The sequence below is a fragment of the Phacochoerus africanus genome, chromosome 7 (assembly GCF_016906955.1).
Source record: "Phacochoerus africanus isolate WHEZ1 chromosome 7, ROS_Pafr_v1, whole genome shotgun sequence".
NCBI classification, from domain to species: domain Eukaryota; kingdom Metazoa; phylum Chordata; class Mammalia; order Artiodactyla; family Suidae; genus Phacochoerus; species Phacochoerus africanus.
The window spans coordinates 519,356-543,753 of record NC_062550.1 but is presented as its reverse complement, the minus strand read 5'-3'; the positions used below and the strand labels follow the sequence as shown (position 1 = coordinate 543,753).

The window sequence follows — 24,398 nt, the reverse complement described above, 5'->3', positions numbered from 1 at the left end:
CAGGAGCCCCACAGGGGAGGTTCTTGTTCTTCCGGCCCCACGCACGCCTCCCTGGGACACTGTGCGTGGGAATGGGTCCTGATGGTGACCTGCACCTCCAGATCCAGGGGAGAGACGGTCCCTCAGGTGCCCAAGTCCAGACTTTGCCGACACCCGCGTGTGTCCTGAGTCTGGGACGCCATGGGCCAGCTCTGTGCCTGTGCGGGGCCCAGGCCCTCTGGTGCTCTGGAGCTTTGGTGTCTTTTTCCATTGACCACAGAATTTTATTTTCCATTTTCCATTTACTCTTTTTGTGGTGTTAAAAAAAAAAAAAAAAAAGACAACAGGCCCACAGTGGAGCTGCTTGTGCTAAAGCCCCACGGTCAGTCACCAGACAGGTTTCACTCAGAATCTCACGGTCCCAGAAACCAGCCAATCAGGAGCCTGGGGTGGTGTCTGCCAGAAATGGATGGACGCTTAAATCAGCCAATCAGGAGCCTGGGGCGGTCTGCCAGAAATGGATGGATGCTTAAACCAGCCAATCAGGAGCCTGGGGAGGTGTCTGCCAGAGAAGCCCCAGCCTCCCCTGAAGGACAAGTGACCCTGTCATAACCGACACGCTTTTTTGCCTAAGTGACTTCTTGCTCTGCCGCCTCCTGCTGGTAAGTCTTTCCTTTTTGCGCCGCTCTCCAGGGCTGCTCCTGTCTTAGCAGGAGCCCGTTTGTGTGTGGATGAGCTCTGAGAGTTTTCGCCTGCCTGACTCCATCTTTGGGCTGTGACTTGAGTGGGTTTCAAGGGGCGACTCTTCCCGGTCGGAGATGCTTTCCTGCGGCCTGAGCAGCACTGGGAACATCTCCCCAACAAGACCCGTGCTGTTTCCTTTTCCTCCGATGCGTCCACCTTCTGCATGAAAAGAGAACTACTCTGAGAAGGGAAGGCGCCTCTGCTGTCCCGACTGGCATGTTGACATTTGCCCGGTGGCCGCCCTTGGCCTGCAGCCCCCCTGGTGGTGGCCTGCCCTGTGTGAGTGTTCCCTGAAGGTCCCGGGTGGTGACAGGTGTTGCTTTCTCCTGCAGGACCACCAGCCGACGGTGTCACTTTGCTCTTGAGCAAGTCGTCCACTTGGGTGCGAAAGGTATTTCCTTCGTGGGGGATGGTGTGGCGTCTTCCAGGAGTCTTTTCAGAAGCTCCACACAGAGTTTTGTGTAAACCAGTCTCTTTAGTTGTGCGTCAGAAGTAGAGCTGGCGGGGCTGGGGGGGTGGGATGGCCGGGGGGAGTTTGGGGTTAGCAGATGCAAACTATTCCACTGAGACTGGGTGAGCAACAGGGTCCTGCGGTGCAGCCCGGGAACGCTCTCCCGCCTCCCGGGACAGGCCGCGACGGAAGCTAATGCGAGGATATGTACGACCGGGTCCCTGTGCTGGACGGCAGAAATCAGCACAACTACGCTTTAACTAAAAAGGGGGGGAGTTCCCATTGTGGCTCAGCAGGTTACAAACCCAGCTAGGATCCATGAGGATTCTGATTCAAAACCTAGGCTTGCTCAGTGTGTCAAGGATCTGGTGTTGCCACAAGCTGTAGATGGTTCACTGACATGGCTCGGATCCCGCGTTGTTGTGGCTGTGGTGTAGGCCGGCAGCTGCAGCTCTAATTCGACCCCTGGCCTGGGGGCTTCCATGTGCTGCAAGTGTGGCCCTAAAAAGCAAAAAGCAAAAAAAAAAAAAAAAAGGAGTAAACCATGTTACACCCAGCATTTTTCTTTCTACTGGGAAGTTTCAGCGTTTTCCTACTACTGCAACCATGTGAAAATAGCATGCTTAAATTATTAAAAATAAAGTGATTGCACTCTGCTTTTCCCTTCTTGATGCAACTCATTTTTGTCCTTGCAAATAGCCACGTAAATGGCTTTGATGCACAAATCTGTGGTGCTGGCCGTGGCCGAGGAGCAGAGGGCAGGCCGGGGGCGGTGGGGGTGGGGGTGCACAGACTGGAACGACCTCAGGGCCGGCTCTGTCCGTCTTTCCCAAGCTCACCAGTAATGTCTGCCTTCTTTACCTTTGCTTGTTTCGAAAGTGTTGTTTCCAGAAGAAGTCGTTTTGCAGTCTCCCCAGGTGACGTGGAACTGGAGCCATGCCCGGGACCCCCCACAGGACGGGCAGTCCGCCTCCAAGGTACCGCTTTGATGTATGTGGATAACCGATCAGCCCTCAGCTGATGAGCGCGTCCGAGGAGTGTCGTGAGCGCCGTTCACACGTGGCCCAAAATCACAGTTAAAGTAAAACCAGCGAAAGCCTTCACAGTACAGATGTCGCGTGAAGTTTCCGTGCGGCCGTGCTGGGGTCAAGACGGCCACAGCATATGCTGGGTGGGGAAAAGAAAGGTGCAGACCTGCTCGCGTCGGCTCAAACTTGACTCGTAAACTGCATGGTAGTGGTGTACATGCCGGCAGGCGTATATACACGCTCGTACACGTGCCCAGAAGCACCGCACGCTCCGCCAGTGTTGCGTTATGTTGCAGTGAAGTTTCAAATTACACAGTGTTACGGTGATTTCTTAATTATATGATCCGGGAGCTCCATAAATGGTGACATAGCACCTGTTAGGTACCAGTTCTGTCCTGGGCGCTCTGTGTATCTCCATGAGTGAAATAGAAGTGGTTTTATTTATCACTGTATTTCCACTAACAAGAAAAACCCCAAAAAGACAAAAAAAGGGGGGGGGAGTTCCCGTCATGGCGCAGTGGTTAACGAATCCGACTAGGAACCATGAGGTTGTGGGTTCGATCCCTGGCCTTGCTCAGTGGGTTAGGGATCTGGCGTTGCCGTGAGCTGTGGTGTGGGTTGCAGACGCGGCTCGGATCCCACGTTGCTGTGGCTCTGGCGTAGGCTGGCAGCTACAGCTCCAATTAGACCCCTAGCCTGGGAACCTCCATATGCCACGGGAGCGGCCCAAGAAATGGCAAAGACAAAAAAAAAAAAAGCCCTCCGTGCCATGGTCAAACCTGGAACGTAGAATGCGGTGCTAATGGAATTTGCTTTTTTGAGTAAGTTTATCATCTGTTTTGAGTTTGTAATCCTTTTTAAATTATACCTAATATTTAGAAACCCTTTTGCCATTTTATGGTCCCTCTCCAAAAACGAAGCTTTAGAATGCTTCCATAGTAACAGAAAATCCTGTGGCAGAAATAGCAGGAGGCTTCCTTTCTTTTCTTTTCTTTTCTTTTCTTTTTTTTTTTTTCGTCTTTTTAGGGCCGCACTTGCGGCACATGGAAGCTCCCAGGCCAGGGGTTGAATCGGGGCTGTAGCCGCCGGCCTGCACCACAGCCCCAGCAACTAGGATCTGAGCCACATCTGCGACCCACACCACAGCTCATGGCAACGCGGAATCCTTAACCCCCGGAGCGAGGCCAGGGATCAAACCTGTGTCCTCACGGGTGCTAGTCAGATTCATTTCCACTGAGCCACAAGGGGAACTCCAAGGCTTCCTTTAAAGTAATCGGCCGTGTCGTCTGTATCTGATCTCTGAAAATAGAAAAGGGTCCTCAGTGGACACAGATGCAAGGTCGTCTGCAAAACTCTCTTCATCCCTCATTTCCTGGCCCATCCTACTGCCTGGTTCTCATGGGGGGGGGTCTCTGGTGCTGATGGCGGCTGTGAGGTGAGCAGGTGTTTCCCTTTAGTAGGTGCATCACGTCCTGATTGGCTGAATCTTATTAATACTTTTAATTGGAGAGTATTAACTTGTTATAGATTGGCTAAATTGCAGATCATCTCAAGGTCATTCCACCAGCCAACCAAGGTGGGATTACAGGGACTGGGTTTCCCTTCCCCCCGAAATAATTAAAAACCAGGCAAAATACAGGAAACAGCAGGTTGAGACCCTGAGCATCAGATACTGCAGGACGGTGACTCCTAAGAAGAGAAAGGCAGGAGGAGACTGCCGTGGCAGCCGCAGTGGCAGCCTTGCCGCTCCCTGGCCTGGGGCGCCTGGGAGAAGCCCGGGGCCTGCCAGGTAGAGGAGGCAGCCCTGGGTGGCTCATGGACGCGGTGGACAAGGTTCTCTGGGCAGAGCTTTCCCATCTGCAGAGTTCCCTAGAGCGTCAGCTTGTGAGGAAAAGAGCACCTGCAGAGCCTGGGCCCCTGGGTGCTAGGAAGGCCCTCTTCCCCCAGCCAGAACACAGATGGGTCTTCTGGGGGGTCCTCAGAGGGTGCTGACTGAGCCCCCAAACTCCCACCCTCCCTAAGTAACTCAGCCACAGCCCAAAGTGCCAGGCTGCTAACTGGACTATAAAATATCTACCACCCAAAACGGAAACCAGCCAGTGGGACCTAGTCCACCTTAAAAGGAAACCATTAAAAACCAAAAGGCCGACCTGTAGAATGGGAGAAAATAGCTGTAAATGGGGCAGCCAGCAAGGGCTTCGTCTCCAAAATACACAAACAACTCACAACAGAAAAACAACAACAAACAATGGAAAAACGGGCAGAGGACCTGAATAGGCATTTCTCCAAAGAAGGCATACGTATGACCAACAGCCACATGAAAAAATGCTCAGCGTCCCTAATTGTTAGAGGAATGCAAATCAAAACTACAGTGAGGTACCACCTCACACAGTCAGAATGGCTGTTAGAAGTCTACAAAGAACAAATGTTGGAGAGGATGTGGAGCAAAGGGAACCCGCCTGCACTGTTGGTGGAAAGGAAAATTGGTACAACTGCCGTGGACAGTAGCCTGGAGCTTCCTCAGAAAACTAGATACACAGCTACCATGTGATCCAGCAGCCCTCCTCTTGGGCATACATCCAGACAAAACTGCAATTGGGAAAGATGCATGCACCCCTGTGTTCGCTGCGGCACTGTTCACAGTAGCCAAGACATGGAAACAGCCTCCAATGCCCATTGACAGACAAATGGATGAAGGAGATGTGGCATATATATACACACACACACACACACACACACACACACACACAATGGAATATTACTCAGCCATAAAAAAGAACAAAATAATGCCGTTTGCAGCAATGTGGATGGAACTAGATTCACATACTAGGTGAAGTAAGTCAGAAAGAGGCAAATATGATATCACTTATATCTGGAATCTAACATACGGCACAAATGAACCTTTCCACAGGAAAGAAACAAACTCATGGACATGCAAAACAGATTTGTGGTTGCCAAGGGGGAGAGAGTAGGGTGGACTAGGCGTTTGGGCTTGGTAGATGCAGACTACTGCCTCTGGAGTGGATAAGCAGTGAGATGCTGCTGTATAGCACAGGGAACTGTATCCAGTCACTTGCGATGGAACATGATGGAGGGTCATTTGAGAAAAAGAATATATATAGAGAGAGAGTTCCCATCGTGGTGCAACAGAAACAAAAAGTGAAGCATGGAAAAGTTGACAGTCAAAAGATGGAAGAGCCACACTGATGTCCAGGTAGGTTTCAGAGCAGAGGTAAAGAGAAAGGCCATGTCGTCGGGACGAGGGGCACCTCGTCCGGCACGCGCAGCAGTCCCAGAGCGCGTGCGCACGAAACCTGCTGCTGGACAGGGTCACCAGAACAGGTGTCCGGTGGGAAAGGAGGACCGAGGGCAGAGGCACGCGGCCGATTCGGACTGACCCGCGGGATGTCGGCAGACCCCCACAGCCAGGCCTGGACACCCACTGCCTGAGAGGTGGGCGTGGAGCCGCACCAGGCGGGCCTTGTCTGGGCCGTGAAGCAGGTCTCAAATGGAAAGAATGGAAGTCACGCAGAATGCGCTCTCTGACCACGGAGGGCTGCCGTCCCAAATGCGCATAAAGGTCTTTGGAAAACGTCCAGCTATTTAGAAACTGCAAACACAGTTGCGAATTATCTGTAGATCAAAAATCAGTGGGGAAATCAGTGGTTTTACCAGAATGAAAATGAGAACACCATGTATGAAAAAGTGTTTGGAAGGACGTTCCCATTGCGGCTCAGCAGTAATGAGCCCGACTAGGACCCGTGAGGATGCGGGTTCAGTCCCTGGCCTTGGTCAGTGCGTTAAGGATCCAGCGTGGCCGTGAGCTGTGGTGTGGGTCGCAGTCCTGGCTTGGATCCCACATGGCTGCGGCTGTAGCTCCGATTGGACCCCTAGCCTGGGAACCTCCATCTGCCTCGGCTGCGGCCCTAAAAAGCAAAGAAATAAAGGTGTCAGCAGCTGCCGAGGAGTTCTTTCGGGAAACGTGTGCCACTAAATGAGCACATTAGAGAGGGAGGACGGTTCCAAACTAATGACTTCAGCGTCCTCCTCAGGAACCTCGAGAAGGAAGAATAAATGAAGCCCCAGCTAAGGAAGTTCAACGTTGGAGTGGTAACCAGTGAGGTAGGTGACAGAGGAAGCGTAGAGGAAAGCAGTGAGCCCAGAAGCTGGTGCTTTGAGGAAATCAGTGAAATTGCTCACTCTCCAGCCAAGCCAGGTGGGGAAGAGCGAAGGCCCGGGCCCGCCAGCGTCGGGGGCACGGGCGCCGTCTCGACAGCCTGCAGGTGCTGAAAAGACTCGCGAGGTGGTGGTGGTGGTCACTTGTCTGTGCCAGCCTGCCTGGCCACGAGGACGCCCAGATACGTGGTTAAACATGATCCTGGGTGCGCCTGGGAGGGTATTTCTGGACGAGGTCAGCACTCGAGAGCGTGGGCAGCGTCAGGCAGGTTGCCCGCCCCAGGGCGGGGCCTTGTCCAGTGCCCTGGGGCCTGAGCGCAACAGGCAGGCTGAGAGGGGCCTCCTGCTGGACCCTGTGAGCCGCCCCTGGGCTCAGAGCGGGGGCTCTCCTGGCCTCCAGCTGCCCCCGCCAGTCTTGGGCTTCTTGGCCCCCACAGTCACGTGAGCCGGCTTCTCGGAATAGGCGTCTTTCGGTTTACGTACGTCCTGTTGGTTCTGCTTCTCTGGAGAACGCGCTCGCGTGTGTGTGTGTGTGAGAGAGAGACAGACAGACAGACAGACAGACACACACCAGGAAAAGAAGGCTTCATCCCAGAAACCTCACAGTCGGTGTGATTCAGCACATCAACAGACTGAAGAGAAAAAAATCTCATCTCTGTAGACAGAAAAAAGGCATCTTAAAAAAAATCCAGCATCCATTATTGTCGACCAGAGCTCTCAGGGAACTGGAAATAGAAGGGACCTTCCTCCATCTCCAGACCTACTCGGTGCCTGAGGCTCTGTCCCCACAGGCTCCAAGTCCAGGTGCGTCTGCTCCTGCCACTGGTGGGCGCTACCAGGAGGTGGCCGGCAGGCAGCTGGCAAAGACGCCTGAAGACGCGCCGACGGGCGCTTAAATGCAGCTGTGAGAACGATCAAGTGATTGACAAGCTTGTAGCATGTGAGATAACACACAGAAACGCACCCTAACATGTGCTCTATGTGTAACATGTATAAATAAACGCCATTTAAAATAGCATCCAGGGAGTTCCCATCGTGGCGCAGTGGAAACGAATCCGACGAGGACCCATGAAGTTGCGGGTTTGATCCCTGGCCTTGCTCAGTGGGTTAGGGGTCCGGCATTGTCGTGAGCTGTGGTGTAGGTCGCAGACGCGGCTTGGATCCCGCGTTGCTGTGGCTCTGGCGTAGGCTGGCAGCTACAGCTCCGATTAGACCCCTAGCCTGGGAACCTCCATATGCCGTGGGTGCAGCCCTAAAAAGTCAAAAGGAAAAATGGAAGTGTTTTTTAAAGTATTGGGGATAAATCTGACAGATGTGCAAGACTGAACGCCGCAAACTGCAAATCACCGGTGAGATGAAGCAGCAGCCCTAACCCTGGAGAGAGACTGTTCGTGGGCCAGAGGCACAAATGGTAAAGACAGGTCCTCTCCCCACCGTGACCTAGAAGGTCGGCGCTGCTCAAGTCCAGACCTCAGCAGGCTGTTCAGTTACAAAATTCATAAATGCAAAGGGCTTTAAAAGTTTAAAACATTTTTTTTGGGGGGGGGCGCTTCTTAGGGCTGTACCTACGGCATATGGAGGCCCCCAGGCCAGGGGCCTAATCGGAGCTGCAGCTGCCGGCCTACACCACAGCCACAACAGCGTGGGATCTGAGCTGCGTCTGCGACCTACACCACATCTCATGGCAACGCTGGATCCTTAACCCACTGAGCGAGGCTGGGGATCGAACCTGCGTCTTCATGGTTGCCAGTTGGGTTTGCTGACTGCTGAGCCATGACGGGAACTTCAAAACATCTTGAAAAAAGAACAGACTCTTTTGATGTGCTGCAAGGATACAGGGGTCACAAGAGTGTGGTTCTGTCGTCAGGGTGACAGGTGTATCAGTGGCACAAAAGAAAAGGCCCCAAGATAGGCCCACACATATTTGAACCATGGACACTCTCCAGGCAGTTGCGGTGGAGAAAGGACAGTCTTTTTAACAACCGGTGCCGGGACAGTGGGCTGTCTGTGCAGAAAAGTCCACCGGGACCCGTGTCTCACAGCAAGTACAGAAAGTAACTCCGAGTGGTTCAGAGCTCTGCGTGTGAAACCAAAACCTCTAGAATCTAAACAGCAGGTAAGAAAATCTTCACGTCCTTAGGTCAGGCAAAGAGTGTTTAGATGTGATGCCAAGAGTCTGAGCAATAAAGAAAAGTGACCCGGAGCTCCCGTCGTGGCGCAGCGGAAATGAATCCGACTAGGAACCATGAGGTTGCCGGTTCCATCCCTGGCCTCGCTCAGTGGGTTAAGGATCCAGTGTTGCCGTGAGCTGTGGTGTGGGCTGCAGACGCGGCTCGGGTCCTGCGTTGCTGTGGTGAAGGCCCAAGGCCACACCTCCAAGTGGACCCCCAGCCTGGGAACCTCCATGTGCCACGGCTGCGGCCCTGAAAAGACAGGTGGTAATAATTTTAAAAAGTGATTCAATGAAATTAAGTATTTTGCTCTTTCAAAGACATCAAAGTGGAGTTCCTGTTGTGGCTTAGGGTTGAGAACCCAGCATAGTGTCTGTGAGGATGGGGGTTTGATCCCTGGCCTCGCTCAGTGGACTAAGGATCCTGTGTTGCCACCAGCTGTGGTGTAGGTCGGGGCGCAGCTCTGATTCGACCCCCTAGCCCAGAACTTCCATATGCTGCAGGTGTGGCCATGAAAAAAGAAAAAAATGAAGGCAAAGCAGAGACAAGTGACAGGCTGGAAATACTTCAGAGCGCGTGTGCGACACGAGGTCTGCGTGGAGAATAGAACTGTGCGCACTCAGCAAAATAAAAACTCCATTTAAAACACGGCTGACGACGTGGGCAAGCATTTTACCTGCAGCCTCCCGAGGACAAGTCCCCAAAAAGGCGCTGGACAAGCTTCATCAGCAGGGACGTGGGTCAGGGCGGCCAGGACAAACCAGATGCCACCGCCCTGGCTGGGAGCCTGGGCAGCAGGAGGAGCCCCCGTGCGGGGCCGCGGGGCGTTTCCCCGGAGGGTTCGCAGCGGCCGCTCGGGGGTGGCCAGAAACGCCCGCGGGGCCTCCTGACAGCCTCTCGGCAGGGAGGACAGACACAGGTGCCCGCGGCGGCACAGGCGCCTGCAGACCGCCGGCGAGCCTGGGCGTCTGCAAGCCGACGGCCAGAAAGGCGCACACCCTGCGCTTCCAAAGACAGAGCCGCGCGCGCACGTGGGCCAGCCGGAGCCGCGGGAGCGCCGAGGGGCCTCGGGGCTGGAGAGGCGTGCTCGGCCCTTGTGGTGCCGGGTCCCAGGGGTGTGTGTGTGTGTGTCGGAACTCGTCAGATCACACACTTTGCATGTGCCCACCGCCGTGTGTGTCATTTACACCACGCAGAACTCGCGCTGCGGCGGAGGGGCATACGTGGCTGAGGCCGGGGCTCAGTGTGGTGCCACGTATGGAGAATTTGCACTGTGAGGACAGCGGGGCAGTTTTACTTCTGGGGTTAATCCTGTGAACGGAGCCGCGTGATGACCCCACGTTGCGTGTGCAGAGCTGGTTGTTACCACGCTGCTTCTAACGGGACATTTGCAAAACAGGTCCGTTGGTCCCGGTCAGGTTCCGTTTTTGCTTAAATACCTCGTGAGACCAGTTCCCCGGCGGGATCCGCGCACAGCTGTATCCCGGAGGCAGGCGGGGTTCCGCCCAGAGCAGAGACGGGCCTCTGCACGCCTGCGACTGCGGAGAGCGTCCTCGGGGTCCCTCAGGGCAGCCAGGGGCCTGGACTTGCCTCGGGCCCCTGCAGGCTCTCCCCCAGAGGCACGGCGTCTCCCGGGAGAGAAGACACGCGGGACTCAAGTGAAAGGTCACCCTTTGTTTTGGTGTCATCGTCACAGAAATTGATTTTTGAAAGGGGACTTTGAACAAAGCTTTCGAGCACCTTTTTAGTCGATACTCTATCTTCATTATGTTTTAAGGGCATGACTTGTGATCTGTGCAGAGAGCTGGAAAGGAGATAAAACAAGCAGGACACGTTGGTAATTGTCTCTGCGCTCTGAGCCTGTGTGAACAGAAAACTTGCTTTTTTTTTTTTTTTGTCTTTTTAGGGCCGCACCCATGTCACATGGAGGTTCCCAGGCTAGGGGTGGAATCAGAGCTGCATCTGCCGCCTACACCACAGCTCGGGGCAACGCCAGATCCTTAACCTACTGAGCGAGGCCAGGGATCAAACCCACACCTTCACGGACACTGTGTCGGGTTCTTAACCCACTGAGCCACAGCAGGAACTTCACAAAACACTGCTTAAGCTGTTTTTCTGCATGGTTATTTCCAGAATAGGAAAGCCACGAAGGACCAAACTAAGCTAGCACCAGAGGAGCAGCGGCGGGCAGGTGCCCAGGACACTGCGGGACCTCTGGCCTTCCCTGGGGACGGGGGCCTGGGTGAGTCTCTGGGGACACAGCGGCTCCTGCACGGGAGAAGACACACACTCTGGCCACGGAGACTGGGTGACACCGCACGGTGCCGCAGGAGCCACGTGGGCCGAGGCGGGGCATGAGGGGCCTGCCCTCCCCGCGGCCTCAGAGCCCCTCTCTCCCCCCCCCCCACCTGCCCCGTCTCCCCCCACCGCCCCCGCCCCATGTAGCCACCGGAACCCCGAGAGCCAGGGAGGGGTTTTTCAACCCGATGCTGAACGAGAACCAGCAGTTGGCGGTGAAGAGGATCCTGAGTGGCGACTGCCGCCCGCTGCCCTACGTCCTGTTCGGGCCTCCTGGGACTGGGAAGACGGTGACGGTCATAGAGGCTGTGCTGCAGGTAGCGCTCCGCAGGCCGCGCGTCCCCGTAGACCAGCTGAGCTGTGGCTCCAGGCAAGAACCAGGACGAGGCCGCAGGGAGCTCGCAAATCCCCAGTGATCTCCTGTTGAGGGCAGGGTGGTGTAAGAGCCAGCTGCGCAGGGTCGGGGTTCAGAGGAGCGGACGGCACCCGTGTCTGGTCTGTCGGGACTGAAGCGGAGTCTGCGTTCAGTGCCCTGCTTCCTTTGGGACGCAGGTCAGCCTGCACGCACCCGCCCCCAGTGCCGCCGGGCCCGGTCGGAGGGGGGGGGTTCCCTGGAGCCCCGCCTCGGCCTCAGGCTCTGGGGGAGCCGGGGCTCAGCCCCCGGGGGCACGGGCAGGGGGCTGGTGCGCCTCTCCCTCTGCCTCCCGCGTGCCCTGGATGCAGGTGTTCCACGCTCTGCCGGACAGTCGGATCCTGGTCTGCGCGCCCTCCAACAGCGCGGCCGACCTGGTGTGTCTGCGGCTGCACGAGAGCCGGGGGCTGCGGCCCGGCGCCATGGTCCGCGTGAACGCCACCTGCCGCTTCGAGGAGGTGAGCGCCGGCCCCCGGCCCCGGGGCGGTCCCCTTCCCCAGCACGCAGGTCTCCCGTGTCGTCTCGGCGCTGCTCAGGGCTGGGGCTCGGTCGGTGGCTCCCGAGGGACTGTTTGCGTTGGCTCTGCTGCGTTGGTTTGCTGCAGAAGCTCCTGGCTGCGTGAACAGAGGAGGTTGCCGTTCTTTGGGGAAGGATCCGCAGGGTTGTGTGTCGCCGTCCTGGCTCGAGAGTCTGTAAGACGTGGGCAGAACTGAAACATTTTGACTTCAGAAAGCCCTCGCCACTCGGTCATGACTACGAAGGGGCAGCAGGACGGGAGCATCTGGGGTCCCTTTCAGCTCGGGTTACGTCCGGTCGAGAGAGAGATGCTTCGTGCGTTCCCGTTGTGGTGCAGGGGGTTACACGTCCGCTGCAGGGGCTCGGGCCCCGGCTTGGGAACTGCCGCGAGAGAGAGGACGTGCCCAGGGGTCTGAAGGGCACCTGCGCCCCCTCCCGCCCCCCAGACCATCCTGGACGCCATCAAGACGTACTGCAGGGACGGGGAGGACGTCTGGAGAGCCTCCCGCTTCAGGGTCGTCATCACCACGTGCAGCAGCGCGGGCCTCTTCTACCAGATCGGGCTGAGGTGGGCGCTGGGCCCTTGGGGGGAGCTGACTGCGAGAGAGGCCCACGGGGCCAGGGGCGCGGGTGGGACGGGGTGGGGGGGGAGCCCGAGGCGGAGGCGGGGGGCGGGGGGGGGGGAGCTCGGTGTGGTGGAGGCGGGCGGTGCCCAGGGCATGGTGGCAGGAGCAGAGCAGCGTGCAGAGGGGGCAGGGGCACCGGGGCAGCGAGGCGAGGCCTTGTTGGCCGGGACAGCCGGGCAGGCATGAGCCTCTGGGACGCGTTTGGTCTAGAGTTGGACACTTCACGCACGTGTTTGTGGACGAGGCGGGCCAGGCCAGCGAGCCCGAGTGCCTCATCCCCCTGGGGCTGATCTCGGACGTCGACGGCCAGGTGAGGCCGGCCCGCGCGGCCGCCCCGGGGCGGGGGCTGGCTCTGCCCCTGCCGCGGTCCCTTGTGGACCAGCCGCCGACCGCTGTCCCGTTGGCGGGTCACAGATCATCCTGGCCGGAGACCCCATGCAGCTCGGCCCCGTCATCAAGTCCAGGCTGGCCATGGCCTACGGGCTGAACGTCTCCATGCTGGAGAGGCTGATGGCGCGGCCAGCATACCTGCGGGATGAAGACGCCTTCGGGGCCTGTGGCGCCTACAACCCCTTGTTGGTGAGCTTGGACCCCCTGCTGTTGGATCAGACAGGAGTCCCTCTCCCTGCGTCCACGGGCCACGCCCCGGCCAGCGGCCCCTCTGCCACCACCCCCAGCTGGGCCACAGGCACCCAACTAACTCCTCTGTCCCCTGAGCTCAGAAGTGTGTTTGCGGGGCTCCCCCAGGGGCTCCCGGGGACCGGCCGGCTGTCCCAGGCGGCAGCCGAGGCCGATGGCGGGGGTCTGGGCGCCGAGCCGAGAGCTCCAGCAGCAGCAGTGCGGGGGCACGGGCTTCCCCGGCTGCTCTCTGGGGTCACGAGACCGTGGGGCCGTGCAGCCCACAGGGGGTGCGCAGCGGAGGCAGGGCACCACGGGTGGTTCCGGTGGGCCGGCTGCTTTCTCCCTCCGGCTCGAGCTGACCTTGGCCCTGGACCTGCCCCTGCTTCCTCCGCGCAGGTGACGAAGCTCGTGAAGAACTACAGGTCCCACTCGGCACTGCTGGCCCTGCCGTCCCGGCTCTTCTACCACCGCGAGCTGGAAGTGTGCGCCGACCCCAAGGTGGTGACGTCCTTGCTGGGCTGGGAGAAGCTGCCGAGGAAGGGCTTCCCCCTGGTCTTCCACGGGGTGAGGGTGAGCTGCGGGCCGGGCCCTGGCGGGCAGGCGGCTGACGGGGTCTGCGCGGGGCTGCTGCTGCTCCGCGCTGAGTGAGGCCGGCAGACGCCTGCCCAGGGTGGAACCAGAGCCAGGCTTGGCCCTGACGCCCCTCTCTGGGGCAGAGGCAGGGTCCCCTGGTGCCCTCAGGCCTCGAGGGCGCCCTGCTGTGGCGGAGGTGGACGTGAGTGCAGGCGCGGCTGGGGGCGCCCGCTGTCTGGATGGAGAGAGTTGCAGGGAGGAGGGTCCCCCCCTGCCGCGAGGCCCCACTGGCCACTGCTTCCCCAGCTTCGGGTCCGGAGCGACCCGGTGTCAGGAAAAGCCAAGCAGAAACCTTGGGGGGCGCGGCAGGGACTCAGCTGAGGAGGGCGGTGGCCTGAGCCCGGGAACTGGCGGAGGGCAGCCTGATGGAGAGGCTGGCTGGGGAGGGAGCTGTGAGCACGCAGGGGGCTGTAGAGGGAGCAGAGGGCGTCCCCTGCTGCCGCAGTAGAGTCAGGACTGTTGGCACGACCTTGGCACGGATGCGATCCCTGGCCCAGGCACGGTCCCCTGCCATGGGCGCAGCCAGAAGTAAGAGAGTAGAAGGAAGTAGCGCCCCCAGCCCACCGGATAAACCTACAGCAGGACTGTGAGACGAGTCCAGACGTGTTGCTTTAGTGAGTCTCCAGGGCCTGAGTACGGGGGCCCCCGCCTGGGCCCTGGGAGTGAGTCCAGGGGGCTGCAGCGCTGCCTGGGCCCTTACTATCCCCTGGGGCGTGGCACCCCGGGGTCACCTGACTCCCCTGTTGGCAGCCCTTCCCCCAGAGCTCTGTCCCCAGCCCAGAGCGTCAAGGGGACGGCAGCGTGGTCTTGTCCGGAAAGACGAACGGTCGCTCCTGTGCTCAGACACAGCCCAGGGGACAGCGGGGCTGTGCCCAAGCCTGAGACACTAGCCGTCTGGTGGGATTGCAGAGGCAGCCTTGGACTTGGCTGTTCGTTTTTTCTGCCTCCTTAGTCTCAGCTGCGTCTTTAGCCCTCCCCGTCTCGAACTTGCTCTCACCTTTTCTTGGTTTGCTGTCATTCCCAAAAGACAAGACGCCCGGCCCTAGCGCTCCTCGTCCTCGTCCCCGTGGGGGCACAGCCAGCGCCCTTGCCTTCCAAGTGTGTCTTCACGGGACTCTGTCCTTTTTTCCTTTTTAATGCCCGAACCTGCGGCATGTGGAAATCCCTGGGCCAGGGAGTGCATCAGAGCCGCAGCCAGGACCTCCGCCAGGTCCTTTAACCCACTGTGCCAGGCCAGCCGTCGAACCCAGGCCACCCCTGCCACCTGAGCCACTGCAGTCAGGTTCTTAACCAGTTGCGCCACAGCAGAAGCTCCATCTTTCTCAGTGTTTTTTATTAAAGTATGGTTGGTCCGCAGGGTCGTGCCCGTTTCTGCTGTGCAGCGAAGTGATCCCGTTGCATGTGTGTACACACACACACACACTCTCTCTCTCTCTCTCTTCTCCCTCATTACCTTCCATCATGTTCCGTCACAAGAGACGGGAAGGAGTTCCCTGTGCTGTGCAGTAGGGCCTCAGTGCTGACCCTCGCTAAATGTCGTCGTCTGCGTCTCCTGACCCCAAACTCCCCGTCTGCCCCACTCTCTCCCCTGCCCCCTTGGCAACTACCTACCAGTCTGTTGTCCAGGTCTGTGAGTCTGGCTCTCTTTTGTAGACAGGTTCATCTGTGCCGTGTTTTCGATGCCACCTGGAAGTCACGTCCCGTGGTATTTGTCTTCCTCTTTCTGCCTGCCTGCACTCCGTGTGAGAGCTTCCAGTTCCATCCATGTTGCCGCACAGGGCATCCTTCTCTTCTTCTTTATGGCTGAGTAGTAGTCCACTGTGTGCAGATAGCACATCTTCCCACTCCAGTCATCTGTCCGTGGACGTGTAGGTGCTTCCATGACTTGGTTTTTGTGAACAGTGCTGCGGTGACCATAGGGGTGCAGGTACCTTTTCAAATTGTAGCTGTGTCCGGACACATGCCCAGGAGTGGCATTGCTGGGTCACGGTAGTTCTGTATCGCGTCTTCTGAGGAAGCGCCATGCTGTTCTCCACCGTGGTCGCACCAGTCTACACGGTCCCAGCAAGAGTGCAGGAGGGTCCCCTTTTGTCACACCCTCTCCAGCCCTGGTCACCTGTGGACTTACTTGTGGCGGCCGTTCTGACGCGCGAGGTGGTCCCTCACAGTAGTTTTGATTTGCGTGTCTCTGGTGATGAGTGGTGTCAAGCATTTGTTTCACGGGCCTGTGTGCTTTTTTTGGAGAAATGTCTCTTCAGGTCTCCTGCCCGTTTTCTAACAGGGTCGTTTGCTTTTGCTGTTGAGTTGTGTGTGTGTTTTGGAGGTGAGGCCCTTGCCGTCGCATCGCTTACAGCTGTTTTCTCCCGTATTCTGGGGGTTGTCTTTTCTTGCTTTTTTTCGTGGTTTCCTTTGCTCTGCAGAAGCTCGTAAGGGGAATTAGATCCCATGGTTTATTTTTGTTTCAACGTCTGTCGCCTTGAGAGGCTGACCGAGAAGACGTTGCTGCGGTTGCTGTCTGAGAGTGTTTTGCCTGTGTTCTCCTCCGGGAGCCGGGTGGTGTCGTGTCTTGTACTCAAGCCTTTCGGCCTTTCTGAGGCTGCTTTTGTGCGTGGGGTGAGGAGGGTGCGTCCTGGTGACGTTGATGTACGTGCAGCGGTCCAGCTTGCCCGGCACCACTTGCCGAAGAGACTGACTTTTTCCCGTCTCATATCCTTGCCGCTTTTGTCAGAGATTAATTGACCATGGATGTCTGGGTTTACTTCTGTACCAGTTCCACGCTGTCTTGATGACTGTGGCTTTGAAGTATCGCCTGAGGTCTGGGAGCGTGATGCCTCCTGCTTGGTCTTTTTCCTCAGGATTGCTTTGGCAATTCTGGGTCTTTTGTGCTTCCATGTAAATTTTAAATAAGAAAGTTGTTTATTCTCATTCTGTGAAAAATGTCATGGGTAATTTGATAGGGGCTGCATTAAATCTCATTGCTTTGGGCAGGATGGCCATTTTAACAATTTTAATTCTTCCAAACCAGAAGCATGGGCTATCTTTCCATTTCTTTGAATCCTCTTTAATTTCCTTAATGAAGATTTTGTGGCGTGCCCGTTGTGGCTCAGCGATAATATACCCAACTAGTATCCATGAGGACTCAGGTTCGATGCCTGGCCCCATTCAGTGGGTTAAGGATGTGGCATTGCTGTGAGCGGTGGTGTAGGTCTCAGCTTAGATCCTGCGCTACTGTGGCTCTGGCATAGACCAGCAGCTGCAGCTCCGATTAGCCCCCTAGCCTGGAAATGGTCATATGCCACAGGCGTGGCCCTTAAAAAGTCCGAAAAGAAAGAAAGAAAAGTCTGTAGTTCGCAGCATATAAGTGTTTCACCTCCTTGGTCAGGTTTATTCCTCCGTATTTAATGGGGGGGGGGTTGCGATTAAACAATGTGTTCTGGGTTTTCTATGGGGTTTTTTTCTTTCTTTTTAGGGCTGCACCCACAGCATATGGAAGTTCCTCAGCTGGGGGTCGAATCCAAGCCATAGCTGCCAGCCTGCACCACACCAATGCAGGATCCAAGCCACATATGCAACCTGCACCGTAGCTCATGGCAACACCGGATCCTTAACCCACTGAGCAAGGCCAGGGATCAAACCCGCGTCCTCATGGACACTCGTCAGGTTCTTTACTGCTGAGCCACAATAGGAACTCCACTAAGAATATTTCGGTGACCTGTTTTTTATTTCTAGTTTCACTAGGTTCTGACCAAGAACAAAGGCCTATGAATTCTGCTTTTAAAAATTTGTGGCCAAGTCGGTGCCAGCTGGCCGGCAGCCTCCGCAGGCCAGGTGCTCTGCTCCGCCCCTAGCTCCTAGGCCTCGTCCGCTGGGCTCTTCTCTCCCTCCGTCCAGCCGGGGCAGGGGGGCAGCTCCCCAGGCCGCAGACTTGCCCCTCCAGCCGCTCCTCTGCAGCATCTCCGCAGCTGGGGATGAGTCTCTCAGGAGCTAACGTGGGGCGGCCCCGCCAGCGTGAGTCTGCCTGGGAGCGGGGCTGCCTGCCCAGGGCTGAATTGCCTGCCGCACCTGCTTCTCTCCTCGTCCGCAGAGCCTCCACAAGCTTCTGTCAGAAACTGCACTTCTGGGACGGACGTGCCATTCTCTTGTCTCCTGCTTGTTCAGGGCACCGAAGCTCGTGAAGGGAGAAGCCCGTCGTGGTTCAACCCCACGGAGGCCGTGCAGGTCATGCGCTACTGCTGCCTCCTGGCCAGGAGCGTCTCCAGCCAGGTGTCTGCTGGGGACATCGGCGTGATCACACCCTACCGGAAGCAGGTGTGGACCTGCCCCGGGGAGCTCCCCCGTCTTCTGCCGGGGTGGGATCTGGGGAAGGAAGGTGGCCACGGCTCTGTGGAGGGCTGCCCAGCCAGTCCCCCTGCGTCTGCACCTGTGCCCCGAACGGGGAGGCTGGGGGCCAGGCTTGTGGGGTGGCCTCCACCGTGGGGGGCTCCCGCTCCGTGGGCAGGAGGAGGCCCTCCCCTGGGTGGCGAGGGCAGCCGCTCTGCACTGGCCTTCCCGTGGTCCCGGTGAAAGCGGGGCCTGCTTCCAGGACCTGTGTTCCTGCGTCGCAGCTTCCAGTTGGTTCTTCTTTACCCCTGGAGGGCTGAAGCCCCGTCCTGCGCAGCTGGTCAGCCGTCCCGCCTGCAGGACCCTCGCCCTCGTCCCTCCTCCCAGCTGTTCGGTTGTGGCCTCACCGCCGGGTTCCTGTTGGAACGGCCTAGGCCCAGCGCCGTCGCCAGGGACGTCCACGTCCGCACTGCGGGCGTCTTCGCCTCCCTGCACAACGCACCCCTGCTGCGCGCGCGCGTGGGGGAGGGGCCCCGGGAGGTGCGCCCCCCGCCCCCGCGGTGCCCCTGAGGTCAGGGCTGGTGCCGCGACCAGCTTGGACTTGGAGGAAGCTGCTTGGCAGTTGACAGGCAGCAGTGCCCCGGTCCCCCTGACGGCGGGCTTGTGCGGAACCGCAAGGAACGTGGAGGCTTGTGGGTGGAGCCTCCGCGCGTCTCCTTCGCAGGTGGAGAAGATCAAGACTCTCCTGCGGAACGTCGGTCTGGCGGAGGTGAAGGTCGGGTCCGTGGAGGAGTTTCAGGGGCAAGAGTACTTGGTCATCATCATCTCCACCGTAGGTGCCCGGGCGGGGCGGGGGCGCGGGCTGCCCCTCGGCAGGGACCTGTGGGTGCGCTCTTAAAACAGACGCACGAGGGAGTTCCCGTCGTGGCGCAGTGGTTAACGGATCCGACTGGGAACCGTGAGGTGGCGGGTTCCGTCCCTGGCCTGGCGCAGTGGTTAACGGATCCGACTGGGAACCGTGAGGTGGCGGGTTCCGTCCCTGGCCTGGCGCAGTGGTTAACGGATCCGACTGGGAACCGTGAGGTGGCGGGTTCCGTCCCTGGCCTCGCTCAGCGGGTTAAGGATCCGGCGTTGCTGTGAGCTGTGGTGTAGGTCGCAGACGTGGCTCGGATCCCGCGTGGCTGTGGCTCTGGCGTAGGCCGGCGGCTACAGCTCCGATTCGACCCCTAGCCTGGGAACCTCCATGTGCTGTGGGAGCAGCCCAAGAAATGGCAGAAAGACCAAAAAAAAAAAAAAAAGGCACAAGAGGGAAGCAAGCCGGGAAGCCGTAGTTAACAACGTTGCAGGAGGAAGGCGGGGCTGCGGCAGCGGCAGGGACAGGGCGCGCGGGGGAGGCAGATGCGGAAAGAAGCCTGAAAAGCGCCTTGATCAGCGACGCCTGCTGGCCCAGCGGGTTAAGGACCCAGCATTGTCACTGCTGTGGCGCAGGTTCAGTCCCTGGCCCGGTGACTCCACATGCCAAGGGCTGGGCTGAGAAAAATGACCCTGAGCGAATAGTGCGTATGTCACATGCAGAGAGGTTAGGAAGTGCACACAGGACAGCTGCGCGCAGCCTCGCCTACAGCCCCACACCTGGAAGTGCCTCCCGGGTGTTTGGAGGGTTCTCTTGGGTGTAGACGGAGGGGAGTGAGGCCTGCCGCCCCCCCCCCACCCCGCTGCTCTCATGGTCTTTAACCACCCAAGGAGTCTCGCACATGCTAACGTTTCACGTGTCACATGCCAAAAATGTTAAGGTACTCGTTTCTTTGTGTCTTTCAGGTAAGGTCAAACGAAGATCAATTTGAAGACGATAGATACTTTTTGGGATTTTTGTCCAACTCGAAAAGATTTAATGTCGCCATCACCAGACCCAAAGCCTTGCTGATCGTGCTCGGGAACCCTCACGTTCTCGTGCGGGTGAGCTGTGGGCTCCGGGGAGGGGCCCGGCCGGGGCGCGATGGCAGGACGCTGCGTGGCGGGCCGAGTGTGAGGCCGGGCCTCTCTGTGTCAGCAGGACCCCTGTTTCGGTGCGTTGCTGGAGTACAGCATCACAAGCGGTGTGTACACAGGATGCAACCTGCCGCCGGAGCTGCAGGCCCTGCAGAAGTGAGCCCTTGGCCGCCTGCGGGAGGGGCTCCGGCCCCGCCCCGCCCCCACCGAGGGCCCCGCCTCCTGGCGGTAGCCGTCCCCCCTCCACCCAGTCCTGGGATGACATTTCGGGGCAGCGACCCCCTTCCCGTGCCCCTCCTGAAACCACCCTGGCCCCCCCCACCTTTGGAGGCCACGGCTGTGGCCAAGTGTGCGGCCGCCCCTTCCTGCCAGCAGAGCCACTGTCTGCGGGGAGCCGGAAGACGCCCCGGAGCCCCCCGCTGATGAAGGTCTGGGCGGGGCCCCTGCCAGCCTGCCTCGTCTTTCAGCCTTGGTCGCAAGCACCGGGGCTCCTGGGTCTGACACCCGCTCATGCCGCTGTCAGCTCCGCATGCCGGCCGGTGCCCACCCTGCCCCTGGATGGTTACTGCAACCGTCACTGCAATAAACACGGGCGTGAGCATCCTCATGGCCTCAGGTCCCTGCCAGTCCCTTGCCTTCCCCTCCTGGCACTTGAGCCACGTTCACTCCCCGTGCCAGCTGTGGGGAGCCCCTCGGGTGCTTTGTCTGAGACAGGCCGGCCGCCGGGGATGGGGTCAGCGTCCTGCCCACCCCGTGTCCTGGTGCAGCAGTGCAGGGTCTGTGCCCCCACCTTTGGCAGCCATGGGCAGGGTCACAGGGACTTTCCCATGTGTCCCACAAACGTTGAAAGTGGGGGTGGGGGCAAGGGGATCGCGTCCACACCGAGGGCCCCCCAGAACCAGCTTCCACCACCCCACTCCCAGGGCCTGCTCCTTTGTCAGCAGTGTCTCCCCAGCCCCCCAGGTGGGGAAGTTGAGGCCCTGGAGGTCCAGCTGGAGCCTCGCCTGAGGTTAGGGCTCTTAACTGCAGATGCACCACCGGTGGCTGTCGTGGGTCTGTTGGTGGGCGGAGGCTGGCCCCAGAAACAGGAGCTGGTGAGGACGGGAGAAAGTTCTGGTCTTGGCCACGTGCGTGGGGAGGTGGTTACCACCACAGGCCACGGCTGGTCTGCAGTGTGGGCAGGCGTCCCGGGCCAGGGGCACCTCAGCAGTGACCCAGAGGTGTGTCTGGAGGGGCAGGACTTGGGGTGCAGTCAGGGCTGAGGGCAGCCTGGCTGGGCAGGGACAGGCAGGAGCGCTGCTGACCACAGGACAGAGGGGCACAGTCTGTGGGAGGCCAAAGTGCCCAGACTGGCGTCGACCCCCGGGGAGCAGCGGTCCCCACAGACAGGTGTGGCATGTGGAGGCGTTGCAGCTTTTGTACTTAGAGTGAAGCTTGGGGACTGTGCCCGGTCCCTCTCATCATTGCCGTTCTTTTTTTTTTTTTTTTTTGTCTTTTTTGCCATTTCTTGGGCCACTCCTGCAGCACATGGAGGTTCCCAGGCTAGGGGTCGAATCGGAGCTGTAGCCGCCTGCCTACGCCAGAGCCACAGCAACTCGGGATCCGAGCCGCATCTGCAACCTACACCACAGCTCACGGCAATGCCAGATCCTTAACCCACTGAGCAAGGCCAGGGATCGAACCCGCAACCTCATGGCTCCTCGTTGGATTTGTTAACCACTGCGCCACGTCGGGAACTCCAGTTCTTCCTTTGTAAAGCTGCTTGTCCCCAGGACACTGTCAGTGCTGCCGATGTCACTTAGAGCAGTGAGAACGGCCTTTCCATCGAAGCCAATGGGATCAGAACACCCTGCAGCTTGACACCCTTGTCCCTTAGGAAGGACCCCAGCAAGCTGTCCCTTCCCGCCGTCCCCTCCCACGGGCTCACCCCCAAATGCACAGCGTCGTGGGCAGAGAGTCAGGGGCATGACGACTGGGCTGTACCCCCCCCAACCCTGCAGAGCCAGGGGACACCCCTGCCAGCGAAGGGCCCGCAGAAGTGACGCAGGGACGAGCAGACCAGCTGGCTGGCTCCACCTCCTCTGCCAGGTGCCTGGCTACCCTGGGGCAGTGACTGCCAGTCCCCAGGGTAGGGGGACGGACTGGGGCAGAGCTCCCAGCCCATGTTCCAGCCAGGTGTGGGCTGAAGCGACCCTCTGCTGTTTGCTGCTGCTGAAAAGTGGACCTGTGGTTGCTGTGGCCTGGCCTGTTTTGTCCGGCATCCTCTGAGCTTCTACCAGACAAACGACGTGACACCCATCAAGGAGGCCGTCTGTCCTGATGCTAGAGACCGTGAGGTGGCACCTGGGAGCGAGAGCTGCTTCCGGGTGGCTGGAACTGGTGGCGCACGGCTCAGCACGGGGCACGGACCCTGCAGGGTCTCACAGCTAAGTGTGGGTGTGAGCACGCTGTCCAGCCCTCGTGCTCAGGGCTGGAATGAGACCTGTGGGCGTCGCCTTCTTTCCTCCCCCTCGTCTCCATCGATGGGAGGGCTGACCAAACTGCATCTCAGCAGAGGTGAGGGTTAAAGGGTTCACCTGAGCAGAGCCCCGCAGCCTTTTGAGAGCCTTCAGTGTGCCGAAAGCCACGTGTGTTGCCTTGAGACAGCCTCACCACTGCCGGTCTTTCCCCAGGGACAGGCTGGGCCAGCCCAGCACGAGGATCTGTGGCCGGCAGCCACCCCTGCCCAGGCTTTGTCGGGAGGGGGCAGGGCTCCGGCCCTCGGTGGGATTTGAGACTCTGTCCAGGGTGTCACCTCCCCAGCCAGGCCCCTCTCAGGGTTGAGTATATAGCACTGCAGCAGGGGTGTGGGGCCACCCGCTGCACAGCTCCCTGTATTCAGGGCACTGGGCCCGCCAGCATCCGCTGCGTCGCCCGCCAAGGCCTCAAGCCAACTCTGAGCACGTGGAGGCCAGTGGTGGTGGCCTGTGGTGGACTTGCCCACGGAAGCTCACCCCAGAACAACCGCCACACGCCTGGGAGGTAACCTGAAGAACCAAGAAGACGTCGTGGAGGAGGAACCGCAGCTCCTTTCCAGGGGCCAAGCTGCGATTGAGAGGGATGCTCCCGCCTGGCACGGGTCTCCGTCCTCCCCAGTCCTCCGGGTGTGCAGGGAACGTAGGCCCAGGGATACCCGAGTGCTCATGGCAGAGGCGGTGGCACTGGGCCTGCAAGGCTGTGGTTAGGAAGACCTGCAGCTCCGGGGGAAAGGCCAGAGCCGGGTCTGGAGGTGCCTGGGCTGTCTGGGTGGGAAAGGGAGGCAGCCCGAGGCCCTCCGTCAGTGAAAGGTACCCGGCGTCCTTCGGAAAAAAAGCACAGAGACCCTTAAGCAGGGTTTTCTAAAGATTGTGATGCCGGGAGGAGGGGGGTGGCTTCGTACAGGACACCCCCCAGCGCCTCTGCCGCTGCCCCCGCCCCCGAAAGACATGGGGGATGAGCTCAGGGCAGTACTGAAAACGGGGATTCAAGGCAGGTGGTTGGAGGAACTCAAGTAAAGTTGAAACTCCGGCTAAGGTTAGATGCAGAGACGGTGCCTGTGTATCTGGTTTCAGTGGGGTGAGGCCCTGCCAGGGGACAATAAAAAGCGGAAACCCGCAGCGGAGCCTTGCGGGTGGCGGCTGGGCTCTGCGCCTGAGACCTAACCTAGAAGTGTGCGCGGTGGCGCTTGAGGGGACGGCGGAATGGAGGGGCTGAAAGGAAGGTGGCGGGGCGCGGGCCCAGAAGCACCGGGACGCGACAGCTGGCACGGGCGGGCGCAGAGAAGGCTGTGGACCGAGGCGAGCGCACGGGGGGCTGGGGAGGGGATGCGGGGCTGCAGAGGCAGCGGGGCCGCAGGGGGACCCGGCCGCCGGCCGGGGTGGGGGGCACCCGGGGCGATGGCTGCAGGGGAGGGCCGGGGAGGAGACGCCCCGAGCCGGGAGGGGTGCAGTCCCCGTCTGCATCCGCAACCCCCGCGGCGGGTGGGGACCTCGGTGCCCACAGTGGCGGCCGGGCTTTGGTAGGGAGAGGAGAGGAACGGCGCGGAGCGGCTCCCGGACCCGGGGGCTGCGAGAGGCGGCCCGGGACACGCCGGCCCCCGCCGCGCCCGGGCCGAGGGGCGCTCGGCTCTGCCCCTCCCGCGTTCTCGGCCTTGTTCATTCATTGTATTGAAAGATTTTTTTGCCGAGTCATCGCTCGCGCCGCAGCTGCGTGCTGGGGGGGGGCGGGGGGGGCGGAGCCACGCCGCCGGTTGCCGCAGGTAAACAGCCCCCTCCCCGCGGCGGGACCGCAGCCGCCGCCCGCCGCTCGGGGCGGGGGTCCCGCCGCCGCCCCCGCCGGAAGGACGCGCCAGGGCCGCGCCGGGGCTGCAGCCGAGGCGGGGGTGGCGGCGGCCCCCGCACCCCTGCGCCGGCCCCG

General features: G+C 59.6%; 1 protein-coding gene across 1 annotated transcript in view; it reads left to right on the top strand.

Moving 5' to 3' along the window:
• The window catches only part of MOV10L1 (Mov10 like RISC complex RNA helicase 1), a 57,370-nt gene extending 36,803 nt beyond the window's left edge, over nucleotides 1–20,567 (top strand). Inside the window, 15 exon segments of the mRNA XM_047788397.1 lie at nucleotides 1,056–1,114; nucleotides 2,054–2,151; nucleotides 6,918–6,987; nucleotides 9,454–9,580; nucleotides 10,688–10,791; nucleotides 10,995–11,164; nucleotides 11,571–11,717; nucleotides 12,222–12,343; nucleotides 12,612–12,711; nucleotides 12,816–12,980; nucleotides 13,419–13,592; nucleotides 17,814–17,963; nucleotides 18,700–18,807; nucleotides 19,794–19,931; nucleotides 20,029–20,567. Of these exon segments, the coding sequence (XP_047644353.1) occupies nucleotides 1,056–1,114; nucleotides 2,054–2,151; nucleotides 6,918–6,987; nucleotides 9,454–9,580; nucleotides 10,688–10,791; nucleotides 10,995–11,164; nucleotides 11,571–11,717; nucleotides 12,222–12,343; nucleotides 12,612–12,711; nucleotides 12,816–12,980; nucleotides 13,419–13,592; nucleotides 17,814–17,963; nucleotides 18,700–18,807; nucleotides 19,794–19,931; nucleotides 20,029–20,124 (1,828 nt within the window). The 3' untranslated portion in view covers nucleotides 20,125–20,567.
• The last annotated feature ends 3,831 nt before the right edge of the window (nucleotides 20,568–24,398 follow it).